This window comes from Nerophis lumbriciformis, linkage group LG13, assembly GCF_033978685.3.
Source record: "Nerophis lumbriciformis linkage group LG13, RoL_Nlum_v2.1, whole genome shotgun sequence".
In the NCBI taxonomy this organism is placed as follows: Eukaryota; Metazoa; Chordata; class Actinopteri; order Syngnathiformes; family Syngnathidae; genus Nerophis; species Nerophis lumbriciformis.
In genome coordinates this window covers 26,652,749-26,664,999 of record NC_084560.2, presented here as the reverse complement: position 1 = coordinate 26,664,999, position 12,251 = coordinate 26,652,749, and the positions used below count along the sequence as shown (strand labels likewise).

General features: G+C 40.0%; 1 protein-coding gene across 2 annotated transcripts in view; it reads right to left on the bottom strand.

Annotated features, from left to right (window-relative positions):
- The window catches only part of LOC133613561 (anosmin-1), a 242,013-nt gene that overhangs the window by 122,862 nt on the left and 106,900 nt on the right, over positions 1-12,251 (bottom strand). For both annotated transcript variants that reach the window (XM_061971191.2, XM_061971192.1), the window contains one exon: positions 8,699-8,746. In XM_061971191.2, the coding sequence (XP_061827175.1) occupies positions 8,699-8,746 (48 nt within the window). The remainder of the gene's footprint in view (positions 1-8,698; positions 8,747-12,251) is intronic.

The following is a 12,251-nucleotide window of genomic DNA, read 5'->3' as shown; positions in this document are numbered from 1 at the left end:
GTATATATATATATATATATATTTATGTATATGTATATATATGTGTATATATATATGTATATGTATATATATGTATGTATATATATATGTATGTATATGTATATGTATATGCATATATATATATATATATATGTATGTATATATATGTATGTATATGTATATGTATATGCATATATATATATATATATATATATATATATATATATATATAAATATGTGTACACATTATATTAATATAATGGCTATATAATTAATATAATTGAATGTAAAGAGTATGAGAAAGTTTGACTCTGACCTTGTTTACATCCGTGACGACCTACTTAAAGTTGTGTAATCAATCAGAAGAATCACACAGCTAAAATGCGCCAAACATAGATAAGTGCGGAGAGAGTGTTTAGCATGTTTCCCATCATGCATTGTAATGGATTTAAATGGGTGTAATTGTAATTGTATGGTGCTTGGACGTTTTTTTTAATAATATCCACAAAGTTTAGTGAGCAGGTTGTGTTATGTGTGACCATGCGTGTTGAACTTTTGTGTTGGTTGCATTCATTTTTTTTCACCATGAGTAGGGATGGTTGTTTGAATTGGGTCTTATAAGTAAATTATGTGCTGAATTGACTTCAAAACACAATTTATGGTCATAGACCTGATATACTCATGCTGTCCATGAGTGGTATGTTTGCAGCAATCAGATTGTTTTTTGGTATTAATATTTTTGTATTAAACTGAATAAATAATTGATTTAAAAAAAAATTATAAAATAGTGTTTATAATGTAAAATAATGGTAATGAAAGTAACTATTTAAAATGCTGTAACTTTCTATTTCTCATGACTGTGGAATTGTTTACCATTGTACTATAATTGGAAGGTAAATAACTTTGTTATCCTAAATAAATGAACAAAGAGAAAATAAAAATGACTAATTTCTGAAAGCAAAAATTTAACTTTAATAAATATTGAACGTCTTAAAGTGCATTTTTTTTGCACAGTTGGAAAAACTAGGTCTGACGTAGTCTTTTTGTTTATTGCCATCACGTGATCACGGCATTCTCTCTAGTTCATCCGTGTTGATGGGCTAATGAGTTGTACTCATTTCACGTGACTTTTGAACGGAAGCAAACAAAGTGGTGGGCCACAAACCATAATGGCTACTGGGCAACAAACAGAGTGCAATCTATCGGAGTACGCAAGGGGCCCACATCTTACCACTAAAAGCAGACGCGAGCAAAAAAACAAATCTAACTGTGCAATGGAATCTATCCCTGCACGTTTTCAAAATAAGATTGAAAAAAATGAGTGATCTCAAGGATTATCTGTCAGTCGTGTTCCCTGACATGTCAAACTATCTATCTGGTGCTCCAGACATCCTTCAACACGACAAAACAGATGAAAACTTGGAAAAGCATGGAGGTCGACAATGTCTTTGTGTGTGTCTGGGTCAAGGACATTGGTATCAAGACTCTGCCAAAAAAATCATGCGTCGTTTTTGCTGAAGTAAGGTTGCATTTCATGATTTATATAAATAAACATTGATTGATTGATTGATTTAAGTTTGCATCTACTGATGTTTGTTGCTGTTGCACACGCCGTTTATGAGTAACGTGTTTTCCCGTCTTTATCAAAATACACCTATAGATGTGTCACGGCGCTTGCGCAATACCTCATGCCTTCTCCTGCAAGCTTGGCTGGCACCTCCGCTGGAAGCACGCCAGGACACGCCCCTGCTCGCTCTGGCCACGCGCTCGCAAAGCTGCAGGCAATCAGTAATCAGCGCACCTAATGAGGGCAGGCAGCATAAAGACCAGCGGACCCGAGGATCCAGTGCCGGAACGTAGTTCACTCCCGTAGTAAGCATCCCGTCTCTGGCTTCCCTCCCGCGTACTTGATCTCTCTCTGTGCCTTCCCTGTTCCCGTGTCTTATGTCCTTTGTGTCTCCCGCAGTACTACCCGCGTCTTCCCTAATCGAGCTGTGTGCCTCGACTTCCCTCTTCCCTCTTCCCTCCCCCGATTCTCCACCCCTGCTTGGACACGGACTTCGTTGCTTCTCTCCAGCCCCCGACCGCTTGCCTGCCCACGGACTGCCTTCTCGCCTTACCCTTTGGGTCTGACGAAGGATTCATCCAACACGTACATACAACAAACTCTGGTAACATTCACATGGTTAATTCTACATATTGTTTTGCACCTATCACTTAGAGCAGTGATTTTCAACCTTTTTTGAGCCAAGGCACATTTTTTGTGTTGACAAAATCCGGAGGCACACCACCAGCAGAAATCATGACACAAAAAAACTCAGTTGACAGTAAAAAGTCGTCGCAATTGTTGGATATGACTTCAAACCATAACCAACCATGCATCAATATAGCTCTTGTCACAAAGTAGGTGTACTGTCACCACCTGTCACATCACGCCCTGACTTATTTGGAGTTTTTTGCTGTTTTCCTGTGTGTAGTGTTTTAGTTCTTGTCTTGTGCTCCAATTTTGGTGGCTTTTTCTCTTTTTTTGGTATTTTCCTGGAGTAGTTTCAAGTCTTCCTTTGAGCGATATTTCCCGCATCTACTTTGTTTTTATCCTTCTTCGTGGGGACATTGTCGATTGTCATGTCATGTTCGGATGTACATTGTGGACACCATCTTTGCTCCACAGTAAGTCTTTGCTGTCGTCCAGCATTCTGTTTTTGTTTACTTTGTAGCCAGTTCAGTTTTAGTTTCATTCTGCATAGCCTTCCCTAAGCTTCAATGCCTTTTCTTAGGGGCATTCACCTTTTGTTTATTTTTGGTTTAAGTATTAGACACCCTTTTACCTCCACACTGCCTCCCGCTGTTTCTGACATTTACAAAGCAATTAGCTACCGGCTGCCACCTACTGATATGGAAGAGTACGGTTACTCTGCCGAGCTCTAGACAGCATCGACACTCAACAGCAACACATCATTTACAGACTATAATTACTGGTTTGCAAAAAATATTTTTTTACCCCAAATCGGTGAAATTAGATCATCTCCCATGGCACACCAGACTGTATCTGACTTAGAGTAGCATACACATCCCACCTACTCATCAAGTTCAATAAACCTATTGAACTGATTCCTGCTGTGGTGTCGTCTCCATCCACCGCCATACATAACAAGATGTCAACATTGTGTATGTGCTGAAAACTTAATTTATGATTGCTGCCTTTGGTAAAAACTTTACTCTTTTAGGTTTTGCTCACATTTGCTTTCTTTCATTTAGATTTGCCGAGTTGGTGGTTTAAGAAACACTTGTAGCAAAAAAAATGTGTTTTAAGAACTCCGAAACGAGATAAAATACAAATAATATCAACATAATACCGTATTTTCCGGACCGTAGGGCGCACCGGATTATAAGGAGCACTGCCGATGAATGGTCTATTTTTGATCTTTTTTAATAAATAAGGCGCTCCGGATTATAGGGCGCATTAAAGGAGTCGTCATATTATTTATTTTTTTCTAAATGTAAAACACTTCCTTGTGGTCTACATAACATGTAATGGTGGTTCTTTGGTGAAAATGTTGCATAGATGATGTTTTACAGATCATCTTCAAGCCGCTTTCTTACAGTCGCTTCCGGATGCGCCGTTTTGTGGGCAGTCTTATTTACGTGGCTCACCTTTGGCAGCGTCTTCTCCCCGTCATCTTTGTTGTAGCGGTGTAGCGTGCAAGGACGGGAGTGGAAGAAGAGATGGAGCTAACTGTTTTAATGACATTCAGACTTTACTTCAATCAATAACGGAGCAGCATCTTCTCATCCGTGGCTCACAATTCCAAAACGCCGGAAATGTGTCTCGTGAAAAACCATCCGACCGGAACTCTCTAATAACTAAAGTTCCTTGAGTGAATTATGTAAACTCACTACACCGGTAGTTTTTAATCGCTTCCATAGCGAGATATAAGTTAAAACTTTACGCTACTTTATATTAGAAATGGCAACAGCGCAGGATGAATGTCACATGACAAGAAGATAGTGAAAAAGAAGAAGCTTATCGACTACGGTGTCGACTACAGACTACAGTGGCGGACGTGCGAACATTTTCAGGACTTATGCAGACCTCAAATACACATCAGCAGGTACCAGAAGGTAAGAAAAGTTACTATTGTGAAACAAAACGCCAGATGATATGTCTGCTAATGGGTGCCATTTTGCGGTCCTTATACACACACCATAGTAATACTTGTATCTCGGACTACGGTAGCCGTAATGGGCCGACAATCCATCAAGCGGTGCGGCTTCAAAGTCATACTAAAACATTTTGACAGATTTTTGAGTGCCGTGTGTAATGTTCTTTATTTTCAATGGAACATTTAAAGTTTTGGTGTTGTTTACTGCCGTCATATTTATAGATCTGTATCGCTCTGGCATTGAAAGTAAACAGGTTTTTAAAAGGAAACTAATATTGTATATGAGTCTGTAAATTAAATAGCTTATTGATGATTTTTGTTTGTTTTTTTATTGTGTAGTTGTATTTATATGGTAATTAATATTCTGAGATTCTTGTTGATTTTTATTTGTTTCTGTATTGTGTAGGTATAATTATATGCTTTTACTTGTAATTGTATTGAGTTTGTGGACCCCAGGAAGACTAGTGTGGCAACCAGCTAATGGGGATCCTTAATACAAATCTAAATATTGCAGTCTACACATATCTCTTATGTGTGACTGCCATCTACTGGACACACTTACCATGAATTGATTAACGTGGACCCTGACTTAACCAAGTTGAAAAACTTATTCGGATGTTACCATTTAGGGGTCAATTGTACCGAATATGTACTGTACTGTGCAATCTACTAATAAAAGCCTCAATCAATCAATCCAACTTATCATTACACCATGTACCAAAAAAAATTGCTTCGAGGTCGGTAAGCACAACCAGAATTATTCCGTACATTAGGCGCCCCGGGTTATAAGGCGATTTTTGAGAAAATTAAAGGACTTTAAGTGCGCCTTATAGTCCAAAAAATACGGTACTTAAATACGAAAACTTTAAAGCTTGCAAATGTGAAAATATTAACATAACATTCTGAAGGGCTATATTCTCGTTATGCCCACTACCCCTACATGTAAAGAGTCATTGGGACTAGAGATGTCCGTTAATGGCTTTTTTGCCGATATCCGATATTCTGATATTGTCCAACTCTTAATTGCCGATTCCGATATACCGTATTTTCCGCACTATAAGCCGCCCCGGGTTATTAGCCGCACCTTCAATGAATGGCATATTTCAAAACTTTGTCCACCTATAAGCCGCGCCTACGCTGCGCTAAAGGGAATGTCAAAAAAACAGTCAGATAGGTCAGTCAAACTTTAATAATATATTAAAAACCAGCGTTCTAACAACTCTGTCCCAAAATGTACGTAAATGTGCAATCACAAACATAGTAAAATTCAAAATAGTGCAGAGCAATAGCAACATAATGTTGCTCGAACGTTAATGTCACAACACACAAAATAAACATAGCGCTCACTTTCTGAAGTTATTCTTCATTCGTAAATCCTTCGAATTCTTCGTCTTCGGTGTCCGAATTGAAAAGTTGGGCAAATGTGGGATCCAAAATGGCCGGTTTCGTCTCGTCGAAGTCATCGGAGTCAGTGTCACTGTTGTCCAGCAGTTCTGTGAATCCTGCCTTCCGGAAAGCTCGGACCACAGTTGTGCGGATGGAGAGATTGCGTCTTTTCATGAACCGGAAACACCAAGAAGCACCACCTTTAAAATCATCCAGGTGAAGTTCGCTTGCTAGCGTTGTTGCCTTCATTCGAATAGTGATGGTGCTGACACTTCTGCTTGCTGCTCTCTGCTCAACAACCCACTGTTCGAGTTTGTCCTCCAACAGTTGCCATCTTGCTTTGTTCCATCGGAAACTCTGTTTTGTCTTCTTTACCTGACGCAGGTCATCTTCTTGCTTCCTCCACCTACGCACCATTGATTCATTTATGTTATGTTCTCTTGCTGCTGCTCTATTTCCGTGTTCTTCGGCATGACTTATTGCCTTAAGTTTAAATTCTGCGTTATACGCGTGTCGCTTAGTAGGAGCCATTTTGTGGTCTGGTCTTTACAGATGTAAACACACAAAGGAAATGAAACGAAAATCCGCGCGCTTCTTCTTCTTCTTCCGGGGCGGGTGGTTGCTTACAGTAGAAGAAGAAGCGCTTCCTGTTCTATGGGGGCGGGTGCTTACCTTGGCGGTTGCTTGCGTAGAAGAAGAAGCGCTTCCTGTTCTACCGGGAAAAAAGATGGCGGCTGTTTACCGAAGTTGCGAGACCGAAACTTTATGAAAATGAATCTTAATATTTATCCATATATAAAGCGCACCAGGTTAAAAGCCGCACTGTCAGCTTTTGAGTAAATTTGTGGTTTTTAGGTGCGGCTAATGGTGCGGAAAATACGGTATACAGTCGTGGAATTAACACATTATGATGCCTAATTTTGTTGTGATGCCCCGCTGGATGCATTAAACAATGTAACAAGGTTTTGCAAAATAAATCAACTCAAGTTATGGAAAAAAGTGCCAACATGGCACTGCCATATTTATTATTGAAGTCACAAAGTGCTTTTTTTTTTTTTAACATGCCTCAAAACAGCAGCACACATATACACATTCTGTACATATACTAGTACATATGCATACGTACACTCATGCACATAATCACGTTTCATCAAACATATATTAACGTTGTTGCCCTAGAGTAAACTGGGTACAACACATGGCACACGGACAAAGCTTAACCTATTGTTACTATAACAATCTACAAGGTTAATGTAGGTTGCTTCTCTTTCTCCCCCTCCATTTTTCTGCATTCTTTCGTATCTCAAGTTATCATTACGTATATGTATTGTTGCATTTGAACAACTGTATTGTTGATAATAAAGGTAAAGTATTGGTATTGTTCATTATCAATAGCGCTATTTCTATTGGTATTTGTACTGCTCCATTTGTAGTGTAATAATGCTCATTGTCATTTCTGTATTATTTTTTATTTTCGCTAACTGCTTATTTGCTATCACTTTTACCATCATATTTGTACATGTCGTATTTACTGATGTTGCTCTATTGTTGTTGTTGTTGTTGTTGTTGTTGTGTTTGCTGTTGTTGTTTTTGTCTCTCTGTCTAATCCCCCTCTTGTCCCCACAATTTCCCCCTCTGTCTTCTTTTTTTTTCTCTTTCTATCCCCTCCTGCACCAAATGATAATATAAATACATTTAATAAAGTCAAATACAAATAAGGCAACAAGAGAAGTATCCTACAATTCTCTTTTGTAAAGTAAATCTGAACAGCTGACATGGGCATCCACATCAACTATATGATTTGCCTGAGAAGCTGGACAGGACAAAGAAAAAATGTGGGACATGCTCTCCCTGAGAGAGCATGAGGAGGTTGAGTTGGGCGGGGTTGAGGGGGACAGATTTGAGGTGGGGGGAGGGGTAGCGGGGGGTGTATATTGTAGCGTCCGGGAAGAGTTAGTGCTGCAAGGGGTTCTGGGTATTTGTTCTGTTGTGTTTATGTTGTGTTACGGTGCTGATGTTCTCCCAAAATGTGTTTGTCATTCTTTTTTGGTGTGGGTTCACAGTGTGGCGCATATTTGTAACAGTGTTAAAGTTGTTTATACGGCCACCCTCAGTGTGACCTGTATGGCTGTTGACCAAGTATCACTTGTGTGCGTGAAAAGCCGTAGGTATTATGTGATTGGGCCGGCACGCAAAGGCAGTGCCTTTAAGATTTATTGGCGCTCTGTACTTCTCCCTACATCCGTGTACCACTCTGTACAGCGGCGTTTTAAAAAGTCATACATTTTACTTTTTGAAACCGATACCGATAATTTCCGAGATTACATTTTAAAGCATTTATCGGCCGATAATATTGGCAGCCCGATATTATCGGACATCTCTAATTGAGACACCACTACTTTCACGGGAACCCGCAAAATGTAGGCAGAGCTAAAAAGTAGGGTAAGGGGGTGTATTGGGATTGGGCCTAATTCTAAACAAATTGTAAATCAGCGGCATAGTGCTGCTTTTTGTATGAATTCCTATAAATATCTGTCCAGGGGTTTTGTTGTAGCTACAGATAGTGGAGGCTGTGCAGTCCCTTTGCGGACGTTTATTTACACAGACGTGCTTTTAAAGCTGCAGAACGACACAAGTATACGCGCTCCAATTTGGAGGCCTCGCGGCCAAACGGCATTGAATTCTGGTTTCACGCTCAGTAAGCAGATGCGAGGCTCTGACAGCAACAGTGGGCATTGTTCACATTTCATAAGTTGGACCACGCTGTGCCGGCATATCGCTCTTAGTATTCTCGCTCTAACATCTCCGAGGGGCCCTGTCAACAGATCCAGAGGAGGCTGTCAGCGCCATCTTTTCAGGGGAGCTGTCAACAGCCGCTTTATATCAGACTTCTTAGGGACGGGGGGCAAGGAACACAAACAAGCCCCGCGGCAGGGGAGGTAAGGCAACACAATGCATTCCGAATAACAAAAAAAAAACTAAATAGCATCATGAACTGCTGGAATGATATCGAGGGGTCTAAATGATGAAGATTTTTGCATCAAAATGTCTGGGAGGGATTCCTGCAGGCGTGACTGAACTCGCCCTGTCGTGACTCCTCCACTTTATGTTGTATTACCCCCAATAATGAGGCATGCGTCGCATTCATGACAGAAGTGTAACCACATTACCTTGGAGCACTGCTTGTGATTCTGGCACCACACCAAGGATCCATTATTCTGTGGGGGGGAGAGAGAAAAATATCACCTGTCATCACACTGCATTGGGTTATTAAAAGATTAAATACATTCCCATTCCCTTCTTGCTGTCACAATTAACACATTCTTTAAGGCAGAAACCTTTTTTTTTTTTTTTTTTTTTTTTATAAATCAACCCCAGCATAGGCGTTGATCTACATTTCTGCCAGTGGGTGCTTGGTGTGTGTGTGTGTATTAGTGTTGTCCCGATACCCTAATATTTTGGTACCGGTACCCGTACCAAACGTATTTCGGTACTTTTCTAAATAAAGGGGGTTTCGCTTGATTGTAAAATATGTCGATCGAGAGGGTGTTTGACGTTCATATGTTGTCAATATTCAGTGTTTTATCGTTCATAGTTAATATTGTAAATCCCACATTCTTTATTTTCATGTACATTCTGGGTGTCTCATTCAGTAAAAAAATTTTTAAATTCCAATCCGTTTTTTAAGATGGTCTGTCATAACGTTTTTAGCATTCAATTAGTGTTGTCCCGATACCAATATTTTGGTACCGGTACCAAAATTATTTCGATACTTTTCGGTACTTTTCAGGACTTTTCGATACGAAAAAATTGCATTATTGGCTTTATTTTTAACAAAAAAATCTTAGGGTACATTAAACATGTTTACTATTGCAATTTTGACCTTAAATAAAATAGTGACCATACAAGACAACTTGTCTTTTATTAGTAAGTACACAAACAAAGACTTCTAATTTAGCTGCTTACATATGCAGTAACATATTGTGTCATTTTCCATTCTATTATTGTGTCAACATTATTAAGGACAAGGGGTAGAAAATAAATTATTAATCTCAGCATCAAGGGTTGGAATTGGGGGTCAAATCACCAAAAATGATTCCCGGGCGCGGCCACCGCCGCCGCCCACTATTCCCCTCACCTCCCAGGGGGTGATCAAGGGTGATGGGTCAAATGCAGAGAATAATTTTGCCATACCTAGTGTGTGTGTGTGACAATCATTAACTTTACTTGTTCATTTACTGTTAATATCTGCTTACTTTCTCTTTTAACATGTTCTATCTACACTTCTGTTAAAATGTAATAATCACTTACTCTTATGTTGTATGGATACTTTACATTAGTTTTGGATGATACCACACATTTGGGTATCAATCCAATACCAAGTAGTTACAGGATCATACATTGGTCATATTCAAAGTCCTCTTGACATATTTCCTGACTTTATAAACACATTATAAATTAGAAAAAAACGAAAGAAGATTTTGTGATGTTAAAAAATATCGATGTAATCATAGTAGTATTGACTAGACACGCTAGTGTACGTGGTATCATTACAGTGGATGTTAGGTGTAGATCCACTAATGGCGTTTGTTTATATTGTAGCATCCCAGAAGAGTTGGTGCTGCACTGAATTCTGGGAATTTGTTCTGTAGAGTTTATGTTGTGTTGCGGTGCAAATATTCTTCCAAAATGTGTTTGTCGTCGTTCTTTAGTGTGGTTTCACTATATGGCACATGTTTATGACAGTGTTGGCATTGTTCATACTGCCACCCTAAGTGTGACATGTATTGCTGTTGACTAAGTATGCCCGTCATTCCCTCGTGTGCAATGTGTTCAAAAGTCAAAATGATTGTGTCATTAGTTCATTATCGGGCACAATTAAGTTTTGGTTAGGCTTTGTTAATTATAGACTATATGAATCATGACTTTTGTACTATGCACAACGGATCAAACTCGCCACAAAATTAATAACAACAAGATTGATTATTAAAAAATTATTTTAAAGATTGAAAGTGGACATCAATCCCACGTGGGTGCTCGGCATTGATCGGCGCCTATGAACCCCAGTGCTGCACGCACACACACACACAAAAGAGGAGCGCTAAGTGTATGTAACTCAAGCAGGAAAGTGGGGTCAGCACTCCAGGCGCCTGCAGGGCAAGCCTCTGGTCAGTTTCAGCACAACACAGTGACCTCAGCTCTTCTAAGGAGCCGTTTGATCTCCGAACAGGCGTCCCCGAGGTCACCGAGGCGGGAACTGATGTCAGCACGCCTGGGAGGACTACAGATACCGCCAATTTCCCCCTAATTGCCGTGGAAGTGCCCCCTTCTGAGCTCGCAAGCATTCGTTCCCCTGTGCCGCGCTGTGTACAGTCGTGGTCAAAAGTTGACATACACTTGTAAAGAACATAACGTCATGGCTGCCTTGAGTTTCCAATCATTTCTACAACTCTTATTTTTTTGTGATAGAGTAATTGGAGCACATACTTGTTTCATCTGACATCACATGGACAAAGATAAGACCTTCTGGAGGAAAGTTCTGTGGTCAGATGAAACAAAAATTTAGCTGTTTGGCCACAATACCCAGCAATATGTTTGGAGGAGAAAAGGTGAGGCCTTCAATCCCAGGAACACCATTCCTACCGTCAAGCATGGTGGTGGTAGTATTATGCTCTGGGCCTGTTTTGCTGCCAATGGAACTGGTGCTTTACAGAGAGTAAATGGCTTTAAATGGGACAATGAAAAAGGAGGATTACCTCCAAATTCTTCAGGACAACCTAAAATCATCAGCCCGGAGGTTGGGTCTTGGGCGCAGTTGGGTGTTCCAACAGGACAATGACCTCAAACTAGAGATGTCCGATAATGGCTTTTTTGCAGATATCCAATATTTCGATATTGTCCAACTCTTAATTACCGATACAGATATCAACCGATACCGATATATACAGTTGTGGAATTAACACATTATTATGCTTAATTTTGTTGTGACGCCCCGCTGGATGCATTAAACAATGTAACAAGGTTTTCCAAAATAAATCAACTCAAGTTATGGAAAAAAATTCCAACATGGCACTGCCATATTTATTATTAAAGTCACAAAGTGCATTATTTTTTTTAACATGCCTCAAAACAGCAGCTTGGAATTTGGGACATGCTGAGAGAGCATGAGGAGGTTGAGGTGGGCGGGGTGTAGGTGGGGGGGGGGGGGGGGGATAGCGGGGGGTGTATATTGTAGCGTCCCGGAAGAGTTAGTGCTGCAAGGGGTTCTGGGTATTTGTTCTGTTGTGTTTATGTTGTGTTACGGTGCGGATGTTCTCCCGAAATGTGTTTGTCATTCTTGTTTGGTGTGGATTCACAGTGTGGCGCATATTTGTAACAGTGTTAAACTTGTTTATATGGCCACCCTCAGTGTGACCTGTATGGCTGTTGACCAAGTATGTGTTGCATTCACTTGTGTGTGTGAAAAGCTGTAGATATTATGTGATTGGGCCGGCACGCAAAGGCAGTGCCTTTAAGGTTTATTGGCGCTCTGTACTTCTCCCTACGTCTGTGTACACAGCGACGTTTTAATAAGTCATAAATTTTAAACCGATACCGATAATTTTTAAACCGATACCGATCATTTCCGATATTACATTTTAAAGCATTTATCGGCCGATAAAATCGGCAGTCCGATATTATCGGACATCCCTACCCCAAACACACGTCAAAAGTGGTAAAGGA